Consider the following 27,701-nt stretch of genomic DNA (forward strand, 5'->3'; position numbering starts at 1 on the left):
TCAGGGAGGTGCGTGCATCTGACAACAGCTTTTCATGGAGCTGTCTGCAGATGTCATGCCTTGCGCCATTGCATGTGAAACATGTCCGGCAGGCCTGAGAGACCTCTTGAGCTGTCTCTCCTAGCATCTTTCTTCCAGTCTCCCATTGTCTCTGACATTGGCTGAACTCCTTTAGTGCTAACAAAGTTCGGAGCTGTCATGTAGACAGGTCATTGGCATTTTTAATGCCTTCCCTCTATATCCATACTCCAATGACATATTTGACTGGAGCTATGGGGGGGGAGGGAAGTGACCACCCTTCATTTGGACCTCTGTTACTAAGAAAACTCATGTTAGCAGTTATGGGGAATGATTTAGGTTCTGTCCATACCATATGCAAGACTTGAGTATTGGCTGCCTCGCAACCATTCAACTCTCCTACTCACTCAAATCTTGGCTTCATTTTGGTTAGCCTGATTTTACCCTTCTTTCCTCTGACTCATTTGTCAACCTCATCCATTCCAAACCCCTCACTCACTGTTGGCTCCACTCTCTATCTTTATAGGTCCCCACCACTGCTGTATCTGAGCACCTTCCAGATAGAAACAGCTGCTCCTTTCTCTTGAGAAGCCACTACAGAGGCCTATACAAAGCCATGGCAGCATAAACAGCTCCTGCATTTTGTAGCAGTGTGAGCTATTTCAGTGTATACGACCTTACGCCTAGGTGTGTGCTGCCATAATCAAGTCTTTCTGTTAAGGGCTGGGGTGAATGAGATGCAATCCCTGGCCAGTTACAAAAGGAGCTGGCCATCTCTTGGTACTCTGGTTAAACTGCCTTTTAGTACTGCTCAGGAGACCAGCGGACCACAGGGCAGCACCTGACCTATAAATATTTTCTACTAATATTTATGTTCTGGGTGCCACACAAAGGAAGCAGCTGGGATGGGAGCCCATTTTGTTGGTTGCAGTACATGCACAGTACAAAGGCTGGCCTAGGTAAATTGTAAATAGGAGCCCTGATTTCAGTTGGGGCCTTGAGGTATAATCCCAATAAGAGGGGTTCAATAGGAGAGGGGACTTGGAGCTCCTTCCCCCAACCATCCCAGTAACACTGGAAGAGATGGAAGGAGAGTGGGCAAAGCCTCAGTACCTGTGGGTTGTGCCTTGGCTTCTTTCCAAGGGATGCATCTGCCTGTGTGAGGGGTATGAGCAGGGTGTGGGGCTGTAACATGCATATGGCCTTTTGAGGAAATGGGGATCTCTTGACAAAGCTAGAAGAGCCTCTTTCTCTCTTCCTTGTGTTTCCATGGCAGCCTTTTCATATTCAATGATAAGCCATGCAGAAATCATAGTGCCTTGAAATAACTCATTGTCTCTGTTCTGTGTACTACTGCCCAGATTCAGATGCCTGTCAAAACTGCTTGAATGTATCCTGATGTTTGTGCACTACCCATATGACTAGAGGGCTGTCCCCAAGCATCTCTGCCCTAGAGAACAAGTCTTATGGTGTTTCAGCTTCATGCACATGCTCTTTGATGGATTCTGGTAGTATCTTTCTGAGCTGTATTATATATTCATTTTGCTTACCCTGCTCAGATGCTTGTCTGTATTTGCTTTTTCACTTGGCAAAGAGGAGTTAATTTGTCAGGGCAATTGACTGATTTAGCCCCAACAGCAGTCTGTTGCTCCACTTGCCCTTCTGATATGCTATGCACTGGATTAAGGCTGAATTAAGACAGTTAAGGGGCCTGGGTACCATGTGATATAGGCCCTATCATGATGAGACACCCTCCCAGTCCATTCCTCACAAGAGCAGCTGTGTTTGTGGGGGTGGGTGGGCTGAAGCCATAGTGTTACTCTTTTTCTACAGACACAGTTCTCCCTCCTGAGGTAGCAGAGCCCCCAAAATGCAGGGTCTTGGAATTAGCCTCTCATTGAAGTATATGAGGCAGTTTCCTCTTGGCCAAGATACTGTTTCAGGCTCTCAGAAGACTCAAGCAGACATTATGGAAGCAGCTATACCCAGACTATGCTTACTGGGTTTCCTTTGCAGTCATAAAACCTAGTACATTTGAAAAAAAAATAAGGCACATGACACTTGTAACTGGGCAGTTAGACACAGATTTTCTATACCTTCTAGTGGAAAAGGAAGATCTTCAGAAGCTGATAGAAAGTGACAGGATCCACATTAGGAGCTTGTTCTGATGATGTAATTTTCCTATCATGGCACTTTATTGGCTGGGTGACTCTAATCCTGTGATGTTGTTTTGACAGTGACAGAGATGGCAAACAACTGTCCAGTAATATAGCAGCCCCCTCCCACCCCAATTCATGCTGTTTGAGCAACACAAAGCCAGTGTCTTGGGAAGGGCTTGCAAAATTAAAAAGGAGATATCATGGGAGAGATCCTCAGCTGGTTAAGTCAATGTAACTCAATTGAACTTAATGAAGATAAACTGAGTGGCAGTAAGACACTGGCTTTGGAGAGAGACGAACTGAGCTGTGTTGGCAGGCTTGTGGCGAATGTCTAGAGCACAAGTCTTACAGCGTTTCAGCTTTATGCACATGGATCTTCAATAGAGCTGGGCATCTGAAACCGATTGGACAATAGATGCTTATAAAGCCACTTGGTTTCTGTGAGGTAACTAGTAAACTAGTTCTCCATTTTCCCCCTTCTTGTCAAACACAGTCGTACTGGAGCTAGAATTGTAACACAGTGGATGCTTGCACATCACGGCGTATCACAATAGGGGAGGTTCAGTGTTAGCATCAGGAGCTGGAGTGAAAATGGAGCCCTCCCCAAGCAGAAATCTGGGTTTGAGGTGGTGGCAGAAGAGAAATGCTAATGAATGAAATATCTATACCACCCTTTTGGAAGCTGAAAACAATGCATATGGGGAAATGTTACTTACATCCACCTGCACAGAATGAAGTAAACAGTGAGCTGTTTTTCTCCATGAATATTATATTTGTTAGTTCAGCAGTTTACCTCACGTTGCATTTTACCTCAGGCCATTGCCTACTCAATTTCTGGCTTCCTGTGTGCCTCGTCTTTTGCCATCTTCATCACGTCTTTAGAGTAAATTTGATAGGCACAGGAAGTTGCATTAGGTCGGATATTGAACCGACAGTCAATAAAAAGGAACTCAATTTCTAAGGAAGATGCAGCCCATCTTCCCTCAAGAATTATACCATATATCTTAATATCAGTGGAACAATAGATTTGATTTTTAGATTTGGATGATGCCTCACAGGCATAATAGCAGCAACAACAAAAACCCGGTGCTATATTCTCAGCAAAATTGGTATCAGACTTCTGGAAATTGTAATTACTGATGCTTCCTCCCATTTCTTATCAGTACATTAAAATTGTTCCCCACTCCAATGTCATATTTCTCATGGCTACTAGTTTAGTGTATTTATGGTGTATGAGTCATCAAGCTTTCTCCTGATTGGCTGAAAATTAAACACCCCTGGGACTGTCAGTAACAGCAATCCTCAGCTTCATTCACAGATTTATAAGCTTCCACACAGAGAAATTCATTCAGAAAACTTCATTCATAAAAACTGCAACACTCTCCTAATCTGCAACAGAGAAATTCTGTGGTGACCTGGATTTTAAGGAAAAGCTAGGGATGACTCCAGGGCTATCAGAAAAGCTGCATACAGGTGAGGGGCATGAATCCGGAGATGTGAAGTAAAATTTTGCCAGACCGTAAGAATATTCAAAGTGTTTCTGGCTTGTGTTGCTGAATGACTTTCACAACCAGAATTAGCAGGACAGATATGAAGACCTGCTAGCTTCAGTCAGTGAATCATTTTGCATGGGGGATTTTTTTTATCGTTACTTTGTGGGAATAAAGAATGTGACTTCTTTTTTTTTCTTTTAGCAGGGGCCAGCTGAACATCAAACTGCGGAGGACAGGATGGGCAATGTATCTCCTGGGGTTCCTGCTCATCTCTAAATATTTTTGAGATTTTAGCTCCCTTCTGTTGCTTTGTGTGGAATATTTTTTGAGCTTTTACTGCCGCCAGTGCTACAGCATTAATGATGCAGGCTACATCAGGGAGTGCTCAAAGCTGAGAACGATTTAGAGGCTGGCTTGCTTGTGGCAGATGTGAATATAGGTATGAATAGCAGCTCTACAGCTTAATCTGCTCTAGCACTGTCATTGTCATGTGTTCATTTTCTTTATTGCTGCTTGCAGGTGACCAGATATCTACATAGATTTAAGCAGGCAGCAAAAGCATCCACTAAGTTTCTGTTTTTGGGATTGCTAAATTCTGTTTGGGATTGCTAAATTTCTATACAATTTATCTATACAAAGCCAATTTATGCAACAGTATCCAGCTACAAAACTTCCAAGGCTATGAGAGAACGCAGCCAGCACGGATTCAGTGGACACGTATTATATGTAGGACTGTTTAGACATCCAGGAATGTTGCACAGGGCTAAATACAGTAGATTTCGGAATGATTCTATAACATCATTAGATGAAGGTACACCAAGTAGCTCTTTAAATATCAAAGGCTCCTCTTCATCTGCGCATTCCTCAACACCTCACTTGCCAATTGAAGATGTCACCTTCGGGACACAGGACAGCTCCCCCACTTTGTGCACTTTGATACCCCAAATGGCGAACATTAAATTATCCAATCCATCCAATCTTCCTGGTCTAAAAAGCTTCTGTCTGGGGACAAAAGACGTGCCAAGAATTAAATTGACAGAGTGTGGGACTGTTCCAAGCAGCCCAACCTCCCCAGAAATCAGTTTAACCAGCTTCCTGCCTACGTCTCATCTGCAGCAAGATCTGGACAAGCCCGATGTAAATGCAAAAGCTCAAGATGACTGCATCCTGCATGGATTTGATAAGCCTGCTTCTCTAAGCAAACAGGAGAAGCACCTGATGCAAAGCAGTGAAGACACTGTAGAGACCGGCATGACCTACTGCGTGCGGGTAAGTAGCTTCTCACAACTATGCCATGGAATAAGAGAAATAGGCTGTGGGCTGGTGCAACACATTCTTCCTTTTTCCCCTTCTGCAAGCACATGTCCCCAGATCATTTCTCATCCTGTATGTTTTCTGTGTCTGGATGCCATGTATAAACACCAGGCTAATTATACCAGGCAGATTATACCAAGCAAAGAGCACAATATCAGTTCCCATAGAATGTCCACACAAAAACCATTCCTTAAGTAGCTTAACTGATTTGAAACCAAATAGGTAAATCAGTATTGCTCTAGTGGGAAGTGCATTTTTTAAGGGAGCTGAAGGCTTCACAAATTTGTTATCCCCTGTGCAGCAGAACTGCTGCACTAACTCTCTGATAGGTCACACATACCTCACTCATGTTTTTGCAGATGTGAAACAGTTGCTGACTGTCCTGATGCAAGCTTTATTGTCCTTGTAGTGCCTCTCCACAGAGACACAAAGTATGATCTAGCAAATGGCGTTCTCTTAAATTGGCATTTTTCAACATGTCTGGTTCTCTCATTGTAAGAGTGCATGTCTCTTTTCTGAAGATATCAGTTAATGAAGGAATTCTGTCTTCCCAGCATCTTTTATGCTCAGTGGTATGCTGGCTTTGCTACATGGCATGTCTTCTCTATTTTTCACTCACTGGTGGGTAGGGGACCTTGTTGCATGAATGATTCCCTGACATCTGTATTTTCTGCTCCCTTCCCCTTATGCAAACACACCTTCTTTCCCTTGTTATAATTGTTACACTAATTCTTGTACCCTAAAAAGACTTGCCAGTTGCTTCTCATACCCCTCTCTAAATTTTAGCCTTGATCATTTTACTTAAATTTCATCTCCCTGCAGCACTCTCCAAAATGGAAAAGTATCTGCATAGCAGGCCATGTTCTAAATTACTCCAGAAATGCTGGTCTAAGGGCTGGATAAAGCCATTGTTCTGTCAGAGAATGCCCCCATGTCTGTCTCTGGGACACAATGGGGTACAGCAGCATTCAAACACCATAGGACAAGTTATGACTGCCAGTGACAATAACCCTTGGCTTTTCCCTGCTGACCAAGCCAAACTGCATGTACTGGTAAACTGGTAGTTGATGGTGAATGACAGCCTTGAAAATCAGGAATGGCAAAGAAGTCAAGGACCATGCAAAGACTTGGCTTCAGCTCCACTGCTGGTCTTGATAAGGGGGCTGAGCCAGCAGCAGGATTAGGAGACCAAAGAGATCCCATTCCAAAAGTAGCGCAAGGGCAGCCAGTAACACACAGGAGGGAAATCCTGACGTCCTTAACAGAAGCCAAAGTTTCCAGGGCACCAGTGAAAAGTAACACCAAGCGGCTTTCCCCAAGGAGAGTTCATCTGAGGTTTCTGAGCAAATTAAATGGAAACAAGCTGACAGGCTCAGTGGCATGCTCTACCCTTCCCCAGCAGCTGAAGGTTGGGAAGTTGCTAACATTGTGCCTATCTTTAAAAATGAGCCAAGGGAGATCCCAAGAATTGGACTACTGATTGAGACTCATATCAGTTCCAGTGAACTGAATGAATGTAATTGAAGTCAGAATAGTACAGTACCTGCAGAAGTGAACCAGCATGGACAATCAGGAAGGAGAATGAGTGCCCTAATATGCTAGGACATTTTAGGGCAGCTCATAAAGCTGAGTCTTGGTGCATTTCATTCTTCTCTTCCCAGGGGCTTTGTTAGTGTTGGAGTCTTCAGTTGTAGGCCCATGCTCCCATTTTGCATGTTCAAGTCTTGCATCATATAGACGTAATGTATAAAACAACAACTGCCATTAACATTTTACTTTCTTTAAAGTCAAAAGCATGAGGAAAATCTGCATTTGTTCGGGCTCTCATTTAAAACTGAACTACTTTACCATGTTGGATCATCCTCTTATGTCTGTACTATTTTGTCTTTAACTTCCAGTACTAGTGCTAAGCATTGGATGTTTCCATAGCAGTAAGTTTTTACACACAAAAAAGGGGAAGAATTGAATTAATGAATGTTCTTCAGCTTTGGTGTTCAGGCCTTTTAAATCGGGGTGGGTAGATGCATATAGTATCTCACTCATCAATTCAGATGCAGGAGCTGTACCTTAGGCAGCCACATGTTGGAATTTTGGGCAGTGCTAAATAGAGAGAGAAAACAGGAAAGGTGAGTACAAGTTAAAAGGACTTAGCCCCTTCTGTTGCCTACCAGATTAAACATTGTTTTAAAAAGTTTTTACTAGGTCTAAGGGACACCTCATGAGGAAATCTTTTTGAAGACTCTTGGTCATTACCACAGTCAGAAACCTCTGTCCAGTCCCTGGACAAAGCTAGCATCTATTTAGAATTAATTGCCATCAGCCTCATAATAGCAGACAGTGGTTCATAGATTCGTAAGTTGATATTTGATGCCATACAAAAGAAAGAGCCTCAGAGATAAAATGACTCTGCCTATGAAAGAATATAACTTATCGCCAAAAGAGGAATGTAATTCTCTGTGCATCTAATAGCAAGCAAATTTTGAATGAAATATTTAGCTTGTTATCTAGTAACATGACCCCATGGTTCTAATGCACGTGCAGTCAGACTCTAATTGGCTTTCTCATGTGACAAATAGCTGTAGGATTATAGGCCATATTCTCATTTTCTCCTTCCTATACTTACGAAAATGAACAATGATACAGATGTTTGAAACACTGGAGCAATGGAGTTTAATTTATTTGCATTTAAAATCCAAATGCTTATAAAAGTTACCTGCTTTTAGGCCCATGAATCTCAGAATCGCAACTGGATCATCCCTTTAAGGACTCAATCTTCTGTCAGAAGTTGTTGTGAGTTTTGCCTCTATTTATTCAACAGCTAATGTGTTCAGATATGTTCACCCAAAGCCAGACATCAAAACCCGTATTTTGGTAGGCAGCTAAGGAGTCTCTGCTTTCTAAAGGTGCCAAGCCTCTAAGGGAACCACTGACAGTTCTTTTCTCATCTACCATGAAAGGTCCCCAGACTCATAGTGATGTCCAGTTAACTGATCTAACAAGTATCAATAGTGTAAAAAGGGATCATTTGTAAAGATTTTCTTTTAAAGATGGAGTTTATAGCTGCAGTTCTGATAGAAATGGGAATGCAGTACATAGGTACATAGGATAGATGCACAGAAAAGTAGAATTTATGGTTGCACATACAACCATAAATCTTACCTTTACTAATATATCACCATACCTATCTTAAGTCAAATACTTTTGTTAAAGTTTTCTTTTATAACAGGTAGTATCTTGGGCATGTAACCAAGAAACAATACATTTCTAGAGCTCCTCATATCTTTTTATTGCATCATCTACCAGGCTTTCCAGGTATTCTGCATAAATCTCCTTCTTCTAGCAAATATATAGCACTCTATATTTGTATGTGCACACTCATATGTTTCAGTGTGGCAAAATACAGGGTAACATATGCAGGAGTTTGAGCAGAACCGTACTAGCAATTATTTTTGGCGATGGTATAAAGTAAAACTATGGAAGCAACTGCCCCAAGGTAACCTTTTCTTCAACAGACTTCAAAAAGGGGCACTGATAGACCCTGAATACAGACTGAGAGCAAAACTGGTCCTATTTGATATAGCTACTCCCAGGGTTCTGTGTTCCCAAATATATTTTGTACTTGGTCTTTTCAGAATGTAAAAGGAAATGTATTTATATACTCCTTTTCACAAGCTGTTTATGTGCACAGTACAGTACCGTGTGGAGATATCCAAGCTAGCTCAAGTACCAGAAGCAGTAGAGGCATGTTAGCACTCCACCTAGACTTTACCCTGGTAAGAAGTGTAAATTAGACTGGAATACTAATTTAGCACCATGTTAGCAGGGCTTTAGTGCTTTCAGTAGCTGAGCTAGTTCTAACTACATATGGTATTGCATAGTGTACACACGCCCCAAAAGAGACTGAAATATGAACTATACACTGTTTGTTTAGAGAACCTGGGGCACTCTACATGTACTGTCAGTGTGCATTATACCTAAACTGAGCCTGAGGACTAGACAATGAACCATTGTACCATACCCACTATTTTTTATTTGATTATGACCATGAACATGGCATATGAAGAAGTGATACAATTATAAATGCCAGTCATGAAGCCAGGCTATTTAAGCCTTCTATTCACTATGGGATATAGTCAATGAGAATAATGCCTTTTGGTCTAACACTAAGGGCCCAATCCAATACCTGTTGTAGCCAAAAGAGGTTCTTTCGTTGACCTCAGTGGGCACAGGATTGGGCTTAAAGTAGCTCTATAGCTCAATCTAAATTAATAATGCAGCCAGGCTGCAAAATCTCCAGTATTTCTGTTTAGACTTTTAATCAGTTATGGTGAGCTACTCTTATTTAGAAAACAAAAGGGAAGCTATCTTCTAAAACGTAATTTGTTTCCACAGTGTAAATTGCATTGTTTTTGCACAGTACCTTCTATTCGGAAACACCAGTTACCCCAATATTGGTGCTGATCCAACTGAGAGCTGTTTGGTGGTCTTTAAGGAATCAGATGGTGGCCTCTTGAGAACAGAGTTGTAAGACTGGCCCTAAGGCAAGAACTGAGGACTCCTGTATCTAGTGTGAAGCATTTTCTGAGAGATCATATGTAGGAGCTTGGTTAAACTTTGCAGTCCTGTCTTAATTCACATAGGCCACATTCAGATGAGTGCAGACATGTGGCACTGCAGGCCACACATGCAGGCATTCTCTGGTCTGCTATCTTGCAGTTGCTGGCCCCGGCCTCTCCTACCCCACCCAGGGTAACCTGCCACATGACAGAGCATGCATGGCATGGGCATTCCCTGGGGACAAGTACCAGTGGCACAAGGTGTGCCGCTGCTACTTGTCACCAGGGGAAACAAATGTCCATGTTTGTAGGGATGCAGACGGGGCATGTCCAGATGAGCCTGCACATGCAGGGGTGTGCATTTACCATGCACAAATAGCAACAGCACATAATTGTGCTGCTGGTTTGTGCCCCAGAGAATGCCCCTGCACACGTGCTCCAGTGCATGCCAGACTGTCCCTGGTAGGGTAGGTAAGGCTTGGGCCAGCACCTGTGCTGTCCCAGCAGTTTTATCTGGGGCTCTGGGGGCATCCCAGGGCAGCAGCAGTACTGATCTATTCATACAGAGCCTGACCAGCAGCCAGAGCATGGCCCTGAATGGCCAAGCTCCATTACTGGTGGTGCAGGCAGCTGCTGTGTGCGCCACACTGGTTTTTTCCTGGTAGTTTTTTTTTTTTTTTTTTTAAACTTGGATCTCCCAGTGTCAAATTTTGGCACTGTGCTACAAAGTAGCAGCATGGTGAATGGATACACGTGTGCTTCGTGTAGTTTGAGGCACCACAAACTGCATGTGCACACTTATCTGGATGTGCCCAGATGGTTTATCCTGCTGAAATCTACCTTGAGAACATAATTAAATGATCCAGGTTGTAGGTGGTGGCTTATTTTGTAGGGGAGGTGATGTGTGGGTGGCATGGGGTGCACTTTGAGGGAATCAGAACCAACTTTTATTGGCATTCAATAAAAAAAGATTTCCTGGCATTATTTAAAAATGACTTTTCAAGTTCACTGTAAAGCAGTGAGTATGGGGGAAATAACAAATGACTCCCTCATTAAACAACATCACTGCAAAAAATGTCAAGTGAGGATATTTTGCAGGCTGCGGCCAGTGCAGAAAGTCTGAGAAAGAAGAGTGGTATCTTCCCCACTGGGCAGATGGAGATTTGAGATTAAAGAGGCATCCAGTTAATTTGCAGCACAGCCAGAAATTAAATCCAGATCAACCTGAGTTCCAGGCTAGTGGTGTCCTGCACAAGGCCACCCCTTTCTCTGGTTGGTTTGATCAGTTTTCAGCTAAAGCCCAGGGCATTTGGAATGAAAATATAAATGTAGAAAGAAGGAAAGGAATCAGGTGTGCACAGATTTAGCAGCAGCAATGTTTTTGTCCTGCAGCATCTGTGTAGTGCTAAAGCTCTAGTTTTTGGAGCACAGCTGAAAATGGCGTAGGCCCAAAAGCATGAAATCAGGTGCTCATAGGCGGATACAAAGCTTCTTTCTGGCACTTTGCCTAACCTCTCAAAAATAAATATATAAATCCCAAACTCTCCTGGGAAGTAGATTAACTTTAGTGATTCATTGTTTCTCAGCTCTTCTATGATTCACAACCCAAGATGTATTTTTAGCTGCTTTGCTGTGACAGGAACAGCACTAGGTGCAAATATTTTATTATTATAACCTGGCAGAAGGAATTAAAGCACAGGTGATAAGTTGAAATTCCCTCTGGGTCAACAGTTTGCAGAAGGATTGAGCGAATGGAGATGGTAGCAGCCTCTTTATTCACTGATTTGAGATTTCCTGTGTCATACTCCTTTGTAAATACCGGCCTGACCCGGAGACCTAGTAGTCGTGCCTGATCCTCAGTCTATCTTTGAATGAGAAAATGAGTGTTAGGAATATTGTAGAAGAAGGTAACTGAGGCCCCACTAAGGAAGGGTGTCACACAGGGCAACTAACAAAATGTTTCTGTATAAAATACAGATGACACATTAAAGAATGCTGGTTAGTGCTACCATTTAATAGGCCTGGGAACTGGATTCTTGTGTCCACAGTACAGTTTCAGCAAATTTCCTTAGTACCCTGGCAATATTTCACCCTGTTCTGGAAGAACCACCTCTAGTTATGAGTGGGAGGAGAGTAGCTTATTCTCCATGTTCATGCTGCTGAGGCTGCTAAGGTGAAAACCCATTATTCCCACCTGTGGCAAGCAACTATTCCCTAGAGCAAGACCATTTTTTTTTTGTCTTCAGAGGCATCCAAAAAGCTATCGATTTTTACCAAATTCAAGTGCTTATTGGCTGCATTTAAATTTGTCCCTCTGCTCTTTTCTTGTACAATTGTATCTTACTAAATCAATGGTGTCTTTAGTCTTTAAATGTATGCTGAAGCTGGAAGCTCAGAGGAGGGCATCATTAGCATTAAAACTATTCTATTCTATATGAGTTCTAATTCTGCCCATACCACTGAGGAGATTCCAGTTGTGCCTGAAGCACCCTGACTAACACCTGTCACCATTTAAAGTACTGAAATGGTACACCATTTAAAGCCCTTAAGCTTGAAAACAATTCTGTACATTGGGCCTCAGGACAGAATGGAGTATGTTTCAGCAACTTGGAAAGTTGAGGAAATGCACAGCCACATTCTGCAGCAACTGTAGTTTTCACAGGAGTTATACTTTTAAGATGAAAAGAAAATGCCTTGCCAAAATGCAAGTAGGAGGTGACAAAGGCACGCATGATTGATAATAGGCGATTGTCTGTGTCACGGATGACCCGCGAGCGGCCGTGTGCTTGCGAGCGCCCCTTTGCCGTGCCAATTAGGGTGGTCTGGCACCCTCTACTCGCCCGCCACGTCTTTGCTGTTGAGGTTCAGAATGGGAGGCTGCCTACTTACACCTAATGACACCTTGCTGGTATCACCTCCGTTCCAAAGTGGGGGGCACTCTCACCCCAGCCTTATAGGCAAACGCGTGCCTCCAAACCTCCCCTTCAGCACGCCCCAAGCCTCGCAGCTGTCCCGGGGGACGTTGTCTGGTCCCCTGCCCCTCGGGTGCTCTCCCTCTGGCACCCTGGGCTCGGCACCCGCCTGGCGCCCCTGGGCCGGGCCCTTACCCACTGGCCTATTACTGACGCCCTTGGGTCTCCCTAGCTCCTCTCACCCCTCCCGGGGTCTCCGCCGCGCCCTCTGCGCTTGCGGCCCCACTCGGGGTCTCTACCACGTTGTCCGCGCTTGCGGGTTTCCCGCGCTTGGGGCTCAGGTGGCCGTAGCCGTGCCTGGCCCCCTTGACCCTTTCCTGGGTCGTTTCTGTGCTCTTGACCCTTTCCTGGGTCGTTTCTGCACTGCACCCTCTCTGGGCCTCGCCCCCTCTGGGGCCCGTACCGCGCTCTCGGCGCTGCGCCCTCTCTGGGCCTCGCCCCCTCTGGGGCCCGTACCGCGCTCTCGGCGCTGCGCCCTCTCCGGGGCCGCGCCCTCTCCGGGGCCCGTACGGCGCTCTCCGGGGCCGCGCCCTCTCCGGGGCCCGTACGGCGCTCTCCGGGGCCCGTACCGCGCTCTCGGCGCTGCGCCCTCTCTGGGCCTCGCCCTCTCTGGGGCCTGTACCGCGCCCTCGGCGCTGCACGCTTCCCGCGCTTGGGGCTCAGGTGGCCGTAGCCGTGCCTGGCCCCCTTGACCCTTTCCTGGGTCTTTTGCCCCACTGGGCAAAGTGCCGCCCTTACGGGCCGGGGTCCGACCCCGTGCTCCGTGCCACTCCGGCACAAACAGTTGTGCCCCACTGGCACTGTGCCCCTACTGGGCACCCGGAGCCCCCAATCTGCTGGGGAGCCCCGCTGAGGCCTCCTCGCTCCCTTACAGCCTCACCCGGTCCTCCGGTTAACCATACCTCAAGCCAAGTCCGAACAGCTGTAACAAACCAACAAAGAGCCTACCCGCTCGTAATGCAACTCTCAGCCCCTCTCAGGCTCCCAACCCTACTTCTTATCAGGGTGTTCTCATCCCTAGCATCATCGCAGCCGGTCAGTAAGGTAAGGCTGCAACCCCCGACTCTGGCCACTCAGCTCAGCCACAGAGCTCCTTCTCCTGTGGCATCCAGAAAGGTACTGCTAGCTAGGCTTTGGCCTAGCTGTTTATAAGGGCCTGGCCCTGCCCCCTCCTGGCCACATGACCTGCCTGGTTGCCCTAGCAACCCCCATCTGTGTTGCTCCAGGGTGCTTCAGCAGCCCTATTCCTCCTGCTAGTAGCAGGCACCCTGGTGCCCTGCTACAGTCTGTAATATAATCTTACAAGGCTGTAAAGGAGTCTCTTGACCAGTTGGAAAAGGTGGATATTCTCTCATGGATGTTGTTATATTCAGTCTCTTTCTCAGAGAGGTCCAGAACATCTTCTAAAGTGCATGTTGTCTTGTGGACACATATCTGTGACCTAGGGAATTTGTGGACCTTATCATGACAACAAATGCATCTGTAAGCCGGAGTTTTTGCTAGTGTTTAGTACTGGGTTCTTCAGCTGCAGGGTGATCTTGGCCAGAGGCAGACAGATTTGAGGAAGAGTATGTCAAGGATTTATTGTGAATTTGTGCTGTAGCACGAAGACCGTAAATCACTATTTCAAACTGTGCTTGTGGCTATTGTTTAAATGAATGTCCTTTTTTCTAGCCAACTTGGAGCATTTTGCCTATTTGTTCATGAGTCTCATATGAAAGGGCATATTATAACATGGGGAAGAATAAACCTAACACTGCTATTTGTATTACTTTTATCACACTAATGTAATAATGTTGTGGTTAGGATGCCATACTCTCAAGGGCTTGATAAAACTCTTTTTGACTCCAAAAAATAAAAGTCCAGGACATTACTTATCTCAGCTGCTGTGAGGACTTCTCTCCCCTATGCCCTATTTTAAAACAAAAATATGAGCCTGAATAAACCTTCTGCCAGCCCAAATACTTCCATTCTGATACTTCATCAAGCTAGTGCTTCCACCTCCCAATTTGAGTCACTGCAAAAATATCCAACTGCACTATAAAGCCACATCCTAGTTAATCTTTCTCCACCGGTGCTTTATTTTCCCTGTGCTAGGACTTCTGAGGGCATGTCCCCTGCTCTATGGTTTTGTAAGAAGGCATTGAAGGACTGCCCCTTGAAGGGCTGCCAGCATTCAGATTGAGTGCAAAGCAAATGGGTTACCACATGGAACTGAAGTGGAGTCCAGACTCCAGCCCACACCAGTTAGGCACTGCTTTACTTAGCAAATGGCATGGTGTGCATGTAAGGTGAAAATCAGGGGCTACACTTGAGTAAAAACCCAGGCTATCTCTTCAGTGAAAACATGTGCATAAAGGTTTGACTTTCTTTTAAGCTGTGTTGCTTTGATCTCTTAACTCCTTCACCCATGAACAAAACAGGCCACCAGTTTTTACATCTACAGCAGAGAACAAGTCAGTACTTGCTCTAGGCTTTGTTTAATGGGGCTGCTGATCTCCCATTAGTGCTTTTTGATGGTTCAGCTGAGTTTCAGGGACAGCTTTTGAATACCACAGCACAAACATTTACTACCCTCACTTCCACTCTACATTGCTTTCCCTGTCTACTATCTCCTCCTGCTCCTCTTCTCTTGAGATTCTGAGATTCAGCCTTTACTAATCATGTGGTTTTGGATCACAGTAAACAAATCAGGAGACTGGAGAAGTTGACATATTAATACTTAGGCTTTTAAGTAAAAAATGAACTTTTGTGAATCACAGATAAGATCAGCTTCTCTCTGAGAATTTTATGCAACACTCCCCCCCCCCCAACCTGTATTGATTTTTTGTCTTGGCTAAGAAGCGCTTCCCACACGGATGTTCAGGATGCAAGGGTGAACTTACTCATCATCATATGATATCAGCATATGACTCACCTCTTTTGAATCCTTCATTGATTTTATCAAAGAGAGCAGAATATAGCCAGCCAGCTCACAAAATGTTTGACCTTACTGTGGGATCAGAGGTCTGCCAGGTTCTGAACTGAGGCTCTGTATGTATTTTCCATACTTGCTTAATATACCTTGGTTCCCAGTGAGCAGAAATATCTTTAACAAGTAGCTATCAATGTCCTTTAAAACTCATAAAATGTTCATTAAGAAAGTAGATCTGCCAAACTGAAGAGTATTACTGGTGTCTTTCCAGAATACTTACCAAATTTTGGAACACACCCAAGGCTTACCATTGCTATTTGGAAAAGAAACTAAACAATGATAGTAATAATCGCTAAAGAATTCCTACAGGACCATGAAGTTAGAGGCACATATTCTTTTCTTCCCGTGTTTTTAGATGTTTTTGAGCTTAACTAAATCTGAACAGAAACTACTTTGAACACTTCAATACTCACAACATCCCGGTTCACAAACATAGAAGAATAAATACAATGCATTCAGATTTATAAATCAGTGCTCCACTGTCAGTGCAGAACAAGAAACAAGAGCACATATTACACTAGCAGGGACATGAATGGCAATAGAAGCACCAAGTAAACAAGGTGTGTTTGGGGTAAAGGTAATACAAGTAAGTAGCTTTTACATAGATATTGTAGTGAGCTAGAAATGTGCCTGGGTATGTACAGAGACACCAGAGTAAACTCTGAGCCAACACGTCCTAGGATTCCAGCTAAACTGTGATCATTGCTGTTCTTTGTTTCACCTCTTTCACCTGTACAAAACCAAGGTGAATGTGCTTATGTGTAGAGTCAAATGTACCCTGTCAACTGGAGGTAAGGCTTTCATTATCTAATGAAAGAGCAGGCTGTTGGTCAAGGCTAGGGACAGACACTACACATAAACCAGTTTAAGTGATCAGAAACTGGTTTAAACCTGTAACAGAACAGACATTCAGTGTACATGAATCAGTTAGAAAGTGGCTAAAACCAGTTTGAGATAAACCTGGCTGAATGTAGTATCAGACTTAACTGATTTGTGTCAAACCAGTTTATGCAATGTCTGTCCCAGACCCCTTGCTGATTTAAGTTAAACCAGAGTCCCCCAGCATCCTGGCATGCTATCTACTCCTGCCCAGCAGGGCCAGCCCCTCCCCTCTGCTTCCTGGCTGGAGCTCTGGCACAAACTTGCCAGCACAGCAGGGGTTGCCTGGCTTTCCTCTGCCCCACCCCCACTCACCACCCACTGATCAAGTAGCAATTGCTCCCTCCTCTCTCCTTCAGCACAGACCATAGCTAATGCTGAGAGGTGTCTGTGTAAGGCAGACAGGACAAAGACAGACAGCACAGTGTTGGCTTGGGGCTTTTTGGAGATAATCAACAGGTAGCTGGTAATGTCCCTCTGTTTCTTCCTTGGAAAAAGTTGTTTAAGAAGAGCTTGAACTAATGAGAACGGCTTTTGTTTTCTGGATGGGCTGATAAATGACATCACCTCCCTGTGTAACTCCCTGCCATGTAACTAAATGCTTTGTAACTCCCTGTTGGCTCCCTCGCTAGGTGGGGGTGGGGGTGGGGGAAGGGAAGGAATCCCTCCCTAATCAGAATGTCCTGTCAGGGTTTGGCCATGCCCCCCACTCCCCGCTCAGCATTGTGGAAGGGAAGGGAGGACTGCTCTAGTGCCCCTTCCTTCCCGGTTCTAGCCTGAGCCACTGCAGGCATATGTCTGCATTTCTTCAGTCCAGAGGGGATGTCTGCATGGTTATAAACTGGTTCAGCCTAGCCAGGTTAGACTGACCTGCAAAGATTGAATCAATTCAGGCTCAGGCTTTTTGAACGTCTGTCCCTAGCCCAAGAGTACAGTAACTTTACAGCTGCTGTGGCCTGAAACAGCAGCCTTTGCTCACCATGTACAGAGCAACCGTACATGTACAGAGCAAACCATGTACATGTTCAACCATTGAATCTTACCTAGTTATGGATCCAGTGGATCCTCCTCTTGCCCAAAGCCATGCTTCTTCCATTCTGGCCTATTTGGAGTGAAGTACGTTGCTGCACGTGGGTGTAACACAAGACTTCTGCAGAATGTACCTTCTGCTAAGAGGTGGATTTTTTCCCCCACGCTCAAATGCCCTGCTGGAACGGTGGTCAACCTAGTGCCTATCACAAACACAATAGGATGGCCAACAAGGATCAGCTGTGGTGTGGACAGGGTGGAATTTCAATTTTGTCTGTGTTTAAACTGCTTTGTTTCTTTTTAATGTTATGTTGTTCACAGTTTTCTTTGTTATAATTCTATGCAGTTTTCAATTAAATAAAGAACATTTGATACACAGATTATAAACCTGGGTCTGCAGAGATTTATGGTAATATATTTCAAAAGTCTAAATTACATTTGCATCCTGAGCTGAACTTCTCTTTCTCTCAGGTTTTCTAATGAGCTGTGGATTCTTTCTCAATCTTTTACTCTAGTACATGGGTTGTATTGAAGTTCTGCAGTCAATGAGGTCTCTGGATTTTGGCACGCGGACTCAAGTCACCAGGTAAGCATGTTAAACTACACCATAAAAAGTTTGAATGCTAATTTTTGTGTGAATCCCCACATGCGGGCTAATCTCTTCAGATTCTTCTATATTTCTCAGGCAGAATTCTGAAATACATGCTCATTACCTTAAGTTGTACCTATTCTAGAAAATGTGTTGTGTTCAAGTGTAGCCTGTGGACCCTGGTGCTTCTTCTCCTCTTTGTTTTGGGTGTAGAAGAGATCATTACGGGTAGGTCTGTGCTGAAGTCACACTGCAATAGAGACCGATGGAGCTGACTTTGAGCTTGCTAGTTTAAATACGGAGAGAATGTTGCAATGGCAGCATGGAGCTTAGTGCAAGCTGCAAAACCCACCTGAGAAGATTAGCAAATTAGCCCTCACTGAGCTCCTTCAGCTAAATGATTCCTGGCAAGCTAACTAGTATGAAGTTAGCTGAGGTATATCTACTCTCCAATGTAGTCCTAGTGTTCAACCCCCTATTCTGAAACTGTGATTGGTTCTGCTTTTGTTGAGGCGTCTACCTTGAATTCCTTATCAGATATGCAACACTGGTTTCCGCTAGCAGCAGTCAAGCATGGTTCGGAGAAGAGTCTGAGGGGAACTGTACCTGCTACTTGATACGAAACACAACTCATTTCTAGTGGACTTGCGTCTTTAGTCCCTAAGCTTTAGATATGCAAATGATGAGTATTTTGTTTCCAATTACTAAACCTCTGGGCTTGGCCATTGTCAGTAATAGAAAAGTGCCATATTGACAGGGTTGAGTAGAGATAGGTCATGGTTCCCCCAGGCTGTTAACTCTGAAATGCTGTGTTATCTCTGGAGGTTTTTAACTCCCTCTGCAGATTCAGTGAATGGATGGTGCTAGTCAGTCCTTTTTAGTATGAATTTTCTATGTATTTGCTCAAGAAGACACTGCACCAGAAAAGCCCAGTGCTTTTTTCTTATGTCTGTTGGCAGTGGCCACATAACTCTTATTTGTGTATGTGTCTGTGCATGTGTGTTGTGATGCATTTCATTATTTATGAGCACCTCTTTAACAGTTGGGGCCCAATTCCAACCTGTGCCAGTTAGGAAATACAGCAGAATACAGGTTAGGGCAGGGGTGGGCAAAATGTGGCCTGGGGGCCGGATGCGGCCTGCCAGGCCATTCTATCTGGCCCACAGGGCCCCTAAATCTGGCCTGTGGAGCTGCCTGTCATGTGGCCCTTGATGGCTTGCCAAAACTCAGTAAGTGGCCCTCCCCGCAAAATAATTGCCCACCCCTGGGTTAGGGGTATATAAGAAGGTAGTTATCTTCTTGTCCTAAACATCTGAGATCCTGGGCTACTCTATGGTGCCAGTCAAACTGGTGAGGTACTCTGCAATGAAGTATAGCCATGATATAGACTATTCTGGCCAAGCCCCGGACATGTTCCTAGGACACTTACATTGGAGATGCAAACACAAGATGTGGGTCTGCTGTGCATAATATTTATGCCAGAGAAGATTTTTAAGGGTGCTTTGTTGCCCCCATAATGAGCTTGTGTCTGAATTCTGGAGAGAGAGGAAGGGAACTGCAAGGAGAGAGCGAGACTGTAATCTTTGATAGAATTGATATGAGAAAAAGTAAAGGAAAGTCACTCAAAAATTTACAAAAAAAAACAAAACTCCAGCCCCTTTACAACGGGCTAATATATCTGGTAAAATGAAGTTACTAATCTTGCTAGGGATTCTCCTGATAAGATGCTGCATAGTTTTGAAATGAGGCTTTAAATTAAGCTGAGTGCTGAAGATGAGCCAATGCCTTTGAAAAATAAATTGTTAATAGCTTAAATCATTCAAGCTCCTGGGTAGCATGCTTTAATGCACCCTTAATTGATTCTTTTGAACTCAAAATCAGAAGTAGTTTGCATTTATTATCAGCTTAGGCACACAGTTGTGCCATTTCCTGTTTTTGTATATAAAAACAACTACCGCAATATTTATACAGTTCCTTATCACTATATATTCACAGATCAAAAAAAGGAAGTGTAGCACAGTTGGTCCAAAGAATTCAGTATGCAGCATTCAGATCAAAACACTGAATTCTTCAATAGCCTTAGAAGCCAAAAAGTGAGGTTATCTCCCAACTGTATACCTTGGAGTATGCCATTACTCTTAGAAAACATATATCTTGATGGTCTGTCTGGAAAGTAATGAATATGAATAATTGTTTAAAGGCACCTTGCCAAATAAAATTTGGACCAAACCAAAGGTGCTGTAAATGGAGCTCTGTTGAAACCTAGCAATAGAAATGTTTTCATTACTTTTAAAAATTCCAGTGGGAACTTTTGAAAGTTCCCTTGCAGCCTGTGGGAAAGAGAAATTCAAAAATTAAAAATATCTGCAATCCAAATGTAGCACTGGACTAGTGCACAAAAACTTGAAAGATCAATCAGCTGCAAAGTGACTAGAAGCAAATCATACAAAGTGACTAGAAGTAAAATCATACAACTCTGTTATTTTTCTCTCAGTTGAGAAGAAAAATGTTAGTGATGTGGGAAAACCTGGGCTATTTGTAATGTTTTCAATATTAATAATCAAAGATATTTGTAACACGAGTAAAGGAATTTGATTTTTACTTTAAGAGTATTCTATTAAACAAAGAACTATTTCTCACAATTGCGCACATGCAACTGCAGAATGTGGCCCCAGCTGCTTCTGCTTCTCTCCTTGCCTGATGCATGTTCTGTGTCCTTAGCCTCCTGATCTCAAAAACTGGAGAAATTAATGAGTCACCAAACTCACACAAACATTATGAAGATCAGCTAGGTAATATTTGCAAAGCACATTGAGGATAATGAGTGTAGGGTACTAAGCATTTTTTCAAGTTTAATCCCAAGCCTCATGTTTTTGGAGATACTTACTGTACATGAGAGAGATTTAGCTCACATTGTACAAATTCATACTTTTCGTGTGGCATCTTTTTGCATGCAGAAATTCCAGAACACCTCCTGTCAACTACAGGTTGCACTGTTGATCAGCTCCCAGGGCCCAGTGCAGTATAAAACATCTATGAAATCAATCTGTACCCTTTGTGCCTGCACCTGTAACCCACAGGCTTTGGATGGACCATGTTAAAGTCCAAAGAAGGAGAAAACAGGAGGTTGCACAAATTTTAGCTCAATCTTCTCTGTCCTGTAGACCAGAGCAACTCAATTAGAAAGCCCAGAAATAATCAGGAGGGTGTTCACATTCTCAGTACGCTTCTCAGAAGTAAGTTGTCTTGAACTGCAGGTTCTGGTACAGGTTCCCTTTCTTTGGATTTTATCATGGTCCATCCAAAACCTGTGGCTTACAGGTGCAGGCACAAAAGGGCACAGATTGATTTTATACATGTTTTATATATCGCAGTAGCTGATGTGAGCTGATCAACAAGTGCACCCTGTATATACCAGGAGGTGTTCTGGAGTTTGTGCATGGGTGTGCTCTGTAAACTCCTGTTTATGACTACCAGAAGATTCTCCTATTGCCAGAAGTATGAGGAGGGCTGTTGCAAAGTTGCTCGCTAAAGACCTGAGTAAGGGAGATGGTGGGATAGATGGCAACAGAGGCATGTCTGGGAGGCACAGTAGTGCTGTGGTTCCTATGTGACATCCCTGGAAGGCTGCTGCCACTTAGACAGGTCTCCAGGGCTGACTAAATTATGCAAGGACCTCTCCAGCTCCAAGAAGAGCTAAGGGTGAAGAGGTGGCCTAAAGTATTTTTGTGCACTAGTCCAGTGCTACTTTAACCCTCCTTCCCCTGGATTGAGAGTTCTGGGCAAGGTCCATTTGCACAGACTGTCACCTTGGTCTGTGGAAAAAGGAGAACTAAGCTGGGAAGCTGAGTCTGGGGACCTTCACATTTGGATGGGACCTGGTCCTATTTAGGGTTTTTTTTGTACCTGAACTGGCTCATATTTGGGCCTTGTCCCCAAGCAGATCTGCACTAGTTTAGCTGAAGTAAGTAGAGAATTTAAGTGGAACAGAATCCTGTGCCAACAATACTCTGAGTAGTCAATTTAGCTTAAATCTCTTTTTAATTGATTTAGGTCATATAAATCTGGTGATATGACTTTCTAAATAGTAATACAGATGTATTAATTATAAATAATGCAAGTAATCTTGTAAATGTAATCCAGCTTTATAGCAATTTAATAATATCCAGGTTCCGTGTTGCACCAGTGGAATACAGTTGATTTTAAATTTCCTAAACCAGAGAAATTTGTATTCAGATAAGCTCTTGCTGTTCTCTGCTATGTGAAGATGCACATGCCATAGGACTAGACCTTCAAGTTTAACTCCTATTTATATTTCTGCATGGTCTACCATGCATCAAGGGCATAGCATAGCTCCGAGGTCTGAATCTGGAGAAACTGAGGGAATCTACTGCATCTTTGTATACAACCAGGCTAACATTCCACATAGCATGCTCCAAGACATTGCAATGTGTTTTGGATGTCTGACTGAGTTCCCCTGAAATGAACAGGGCAAGTCACACGCCTTATGCCCTAAAGGCCAGGATATGGGGTATATGTCACCAGTTTCCTGGAACATTCTGAATAGGATCATCTATTGTATTATTGATTTACACACCAGAGGATAAACTTCTGTTTAAAAACTGGAAGGGAGGCAGGGGCAGCCTCATTGAGTCAAATGCTCTTGTTATGTTCCTTAAATTTCGGTCTGTGCTCAATAATTCCAACTGGATTGCGTGCTTAAACTCACCAAGTAATGCTGAAATGCAGCATTTGAAATACTGACTTTTATAAATCCATACTTCCCCTATAAGGTGTTAGTGCATATTGTTCTCAGCAAAAAATGTTTTTACCAGTCAGTATTAGAGTTGGGCTCCAATCACATAATGTGGATCAGCCCCCCACCAAAAGTATGAAGAGGACTGTTGCCAAGTTGCTTTGGAAGGATTTTAGTAGGGGAGATGTAAGGCTGATGGCCGGAGGCAGCAGCGTTTACCTATGGCTTGTTTGTTCTGCTGATGGCACGTACCCCTTCTGTTTACAGAGTACATCAGGATCTATTTCTGGATTTAATTTGCCTCAAAAGTCCAAAGTGTTCAGGTTCAGGTTCAGGGTTTTGGTATGAAGTTTCACTCTGCAGAAAGTCAATATTTTTTGTTATTTACTCTCATGAACCAGTTGCCCTCTCCTTGCTGTACTGTGAACATGAACTTTCATCCTTCTGTTGAACCCTTTGGCTCATCTGCTCCAGTCTCCCAACTCTTATTGATAAATCAAGGTCATTATTAGCAATTGTTTTTGCACATTTCTGGGAACAGGGGAAGGGATTTTGCATTTTACATTGTAATATTCATTCGCAAGCTTAAAAATGGTTAGGCAGCATTGACAGGGTGAAGGGCATCTGAAAAGTGGCTGTGTGGATGGTTAGCCAAATAAGGCCCACTTTGTTTAGCTGATTAGTTTGTACTTTGTTGAGATGTACAATCCCTTTCTGTTAGATGGTGTAGGCAGAGCCTCCAATGCTTAAAAAGCAAATCTTCAACAGCATTCTTATTCACTTACATCAGCCCACATCTCTTCTTTTACTCTCATTTGAAGAAACAATAAACAAAGTGGCCCTCTGTTATTGTGAGGTCTCCTCTTTAAATTTGAAAAAAGAATAAGAATCCACAATGATTTTGCAACTAGAGAGTAACCCTAGAGAGCAAGACTCTTGCATTTGGCAGGTTCCCTGCCACCCCATAATCTTTGAGCAGTCAGTACAAACTTTTTATTGTTAAGTTCCCAAGAAATTAAGGCTTCAATCCAGGAGGCAGCAGAGCTGCCAAAACTCTAACAGCTTGTAAAACAGTATTTCTCTACCTTGGCTGATGGGTGAGCCCTTATTTGTAGTAAAAAACTTAAACAAATCCCTTACATTTAATACAAATGAGTAACAAATAAAAAGGTGTCAATGCCAATGATCAGCCTTTATGATTGTGTTTTGAGAGGCTGGCAAAGAATGATTTGACCTTGAATGGTAAGAGTGTATAGGAACCGACATTTATTTGCTTTAGATTGCAATTATTTTTTTAGTCCTCTGCACCTCCCATCCTCCGCCTACCCTCCCTTCTTGCTTTTTTATTATTTCCAGGGTTGAGGAAAAGACCTCCTGTTGGATACAAGGGATTTGTTGCTTCATTCCGTTTTGACTGTGAATTTTTAAAAATATTTTTTGCTTTGGGGTAAGTGAGAGAGAGGAGTGAAAGGTCAGGTATGGCATGAATAACGATCACATTTTCAGTGATTGGCTAAGATTCTGAGAGTGTAAAAATGTATGTGGGAGTGTCTATGCCCATAAAATTGTACATTCATCGACATTGTGCATGGGAACAGGATTGTCAGCAGGCTTACCGCCAAATATGTGTTCAGGGGTATGAGATTTGGCAGGTATGAAAGTGGAGGCTGATTTTAATCTGACAGAAAATATATTCCTAAAAGAACACCTTAAAATCAGGCTTCTCAAAACAAGCTAGCGATTCAAAGGGTGTTTGGATAGGTCCATAATTTTTTCTTTCCTCTGAGTTGCAGTGCAGTTGCCTTGGTTGCATCTCTTCTTTTGAATTGTACTGTATTTTTTAATTATTTTACAATATAAAAGTAGTATTCTCACACCATTATTTCTCAGAGCAAAGTGCAGGTACAATTTACTGTAAATCTTGTGGCAGTTAAGTCATATTTCTTAACTTTTACGTATGTCATTAATCTATTAACAAATATATTAGGTGTGCTTAAAATAAACTGTTATGTGATTGTGCTGTTAAATAAATCAGTACCTCAGTTAAAACAAGACAGGTCAGGGCCAGCTCGATGAAACTATTTTATGTGTGGGAAAGGTTGTTAGATCATCTAAAACACCATCCTTAGATGTATAGCAGCCAATCCATGAGACAAAGGAGTGGGCATTCTGTGTTGAACAGCAGAGGTAGTGGAAACTGCTGAGTAATTATCCTATTTCTCTGTTTCCCTTTGCTGGAAAATTGCTTAGTTCTCCCCGAGTTCTCATCATCTTCTTGTATAAGAATGGGATCCATTGTTACTAGTTTTGCTTTAGGCTCATTCGTTAATCTCTTCTAAATTCAATAATTTAGTTGTTGCCAAACTGCAAGATTTCCCCCATGTTTTTGATTTTGGTTAGTATTTCTGTCTTTTTTGCACAGCCAATCTTAGATTGCTGATTGCTCCCTTTGGTTAGATTACATAAATGGACCTATTTGGTTCCTTTTCACGTTGACTTGAGACATGTTACCATTTTCAAGGTTGACTATATATATATTTTTAGGGTCTATCAACTTATCATCCTGGAATCCATTTTTTCATATAAATTATTTTTTGGCCTTCCTAACTCTATTTATTTCTTGCTATGGTTTAGATAGTTTTGGTGCTTAGCTGATTGTTTTAGCAGTTTTTATTTCAGTGGATTGGTTCTTTACACTCCTTCCCTTCTTTGTTAATTCTGAGATTTGGCCTAGGGAGCTACGGGCGATGGTCTTTGGCACAACCTGTTCTCTCTAACTTGACTTTGTTTCCTCAGGAAATAGCTGATTTCCAAGATTTTGTGTGCATGGAGTGGGATTGAGAGGGTGGGAGATACTTCAAGGTGGTGCGGTATGGAGTGGGTAGACATGCCCTTGGACCTAGTGGCTGTGGTAATTTTTTTGCCATGTCTCTTGATTTTGTTTCCTTTTGAAACTATTTTTTTTTTCAGAGAATAAGGCCCTGTTGCATGTCTTCCCCCCCAGAGGGGAATTCACAGGTAGCTAAACTTTCCTAACTCATTTTTCTCCCTGAATAAGCAGTAAGAAGTAAAACATCAGAGTCCAATTTTGAATTTACTTCATGATCTTTCCTTCGTAAGACAAATGCTGTACTCTCAGTTAAACAATCTAAGAACATTACCAAAGGCAGGCAGAGACTTTCATACAAATATGTGTAGTCAGACACATGTAATGGCTGGCTAGTGGCTGTGGTTGCAAATGGGTTTCCATGCTGTAGGTTCCCAAACTGGAGTAAAAGTTTATGCTCCATGCTAAGCATTCCAGACCAGGCTTAAAAGATGCAGGGTCAAACTAAAGAGAATGAGAAAGGGGTTCAGCAGGCTTTTAGGAATACATTTTCTTTTGGTGGAAAGTTATTGGGGGAAAAAAAGCACAATTCAATTTCCTTGTGGACAGCCCTTCACTTCCTAACTCTCATGGTCTAGGTGGGGGTTCTTTCCTCTAAATATTTTTATATGACCTGAATGCATTAAAGCATAGTCCTAAAAGTAATCTGTTTTTTTTTTTTTAATTTTATTTATTAATTCAACCAATTTATCAAATAACATTTGAAATTTGAAGATACATCCAATCCCAATATATCTAGGTAGGAGCAATCTTAATGGAGAAGTGACAGTGGTCACACTTCATGTCATTTGCTCTAGAGAAGGTTTATTACTTTTAATAGCATGCTGATCTGCTTAAGTAGAAGTTTATAAAAAAGCCAACACAAGAGGTGTAGTTGTCCTAAATCTGAAATACGCCTACCACCTACAGCGGTTCCTGCTGTACGCATTAACGGATTTATTATAATTACTTTATATCACAAAAATTTGCAGATGGTACTTAAGGTTGAACTGAAAAAATTGCTGGTGGTACTTAAGGTTGTATCTTTCTAAATTGGTAGTGCATAATCTGTCAGAGTTTGGGAACTGCTGAACTAAATCCCTGGGAAAAAGAAAACTTCAACATATTGTAAATAATTGCAACCAAGGAATCTGGAAGAAGGTGAAGAATCTTGTTCTGTTGGTACCTATGAGGAACATGGTGACAGATATGTACAAGGCAAACTCTCCCTTGTGAAATAGGAAGTTCTAATAAAAAAAACAAAACTTAGCACTTCCCTAAGGCTTTTTTTTTTATCAATATCAGTTCATCTTTCAAGTTTTTGTGAATGGTTAAATATTTTTATCTATATTTCTTATATAGACAAGCTAAGGCAGAGTTGTGTTCAAGGAGGGTATGCAGCAATGTTGAGAATGGCCTTTGTCTTTTGAGATGTAGACTTATATCCCATCCTTTGGATCAGCAAAGCTTGTATTACTAATGCCATACATCTCTTGCAATGAAACATATGTGTAGTATAATTGTTTTATTAAAAAGGTGGCCTTTTATAAAAACAGTAAACTGTAAAGCTAGGGACAGACATTCAAAAGCCTGAGCCTGAACTGATTCAGTCTTTGCAGGTTAGTTTAACCTAGCTAGGCTAAATCAGTTTGTAACTGTACAGACATCCCCTCTGGACTGAAAAAATGCAGGCACATGCCTGCAGTGGCTCAGGGTAGAAGCTGTGGGGCACTAGAGCAGCCTTCCCTTCCCTTCCCTTCCCTTCCCTTCTGTAGTGCTGAGCTGAGGGGGCGTGGCCAGGCCTAGCAGGACATTCTGATTAGGGAGGATTCTCCCCTGCCACCCCAACCAGCCAGGCAGGGAATTGATAACACAGTGTTTATCACCCCTAACTCAGTGTTTATCACTCCATTAAGAAAACAAGAGAGGGGCATTGCCAGGTACCCATTGATTCTGCCTTTGTCCTGGCTACCACAGCATGGACTGTAGCAAGCACATGGTCTGCTAGCTAATACTGAGAGGTGTCTGTGTAAGACAGAGGGAGCAGGGCAATCCCTGCTTAGAGGGAAGTGGGGGAGTAGAAGCCAGTCAGACAC

At 42.9% G+C, this 27,701-nt stretch overlaps 1 protein-coding gene across 3 annotated transcripts in view; it reads left to right on the forward strand.

The window, feature by feature from the left end:
• The window catches only part of SHC4 (SHC adaptor protein 4), a 65,622-nt gene that overhangs the window by 10,344 nt on the left and 27,577 nt on the right, over window positions 1-27,701 (forward strand). Inside the window, exons 1-3 of one of the 3 annotated variants that reach the window (XM_090029316.1) lie at window positions 3,511-3,650; window positions 3,872-4,939; window positions 17,910-17,980. In XM_090029316.1, coding sequence (XP_089885442.1) covers window positions 4,352-4,939; window positions 17,910-17,980 — 659 coding nt within the window. In that variant the 5' untranslated portion in view covers window positions 3,511-3,650; window positions 3,872-4,351. Of the gene's footprint in view, window positions 1-3,510; window positions 3,651-3,871; window positions 4,940-17,909; window positions 17,981-27,701 lie in introns of those variants that run through there. The other 2 variants (XM_090029317.1, XM_090029318.1) reach the window with 2 other exon arrangements.

This window comes from Crocodylus siamensis, chromosome 15, assembly GCF_052110815.1.
Source record: "Crocodylus siamensis isolate JL-2025a chromosome 15, ASM5211081v1, whole genome shotgun sequence".
NCBI lineage: Eukaryota > Metazoa > Chordata > Crocodylia > Crocodylidae > Crocodylus > Crocodylus siamensis.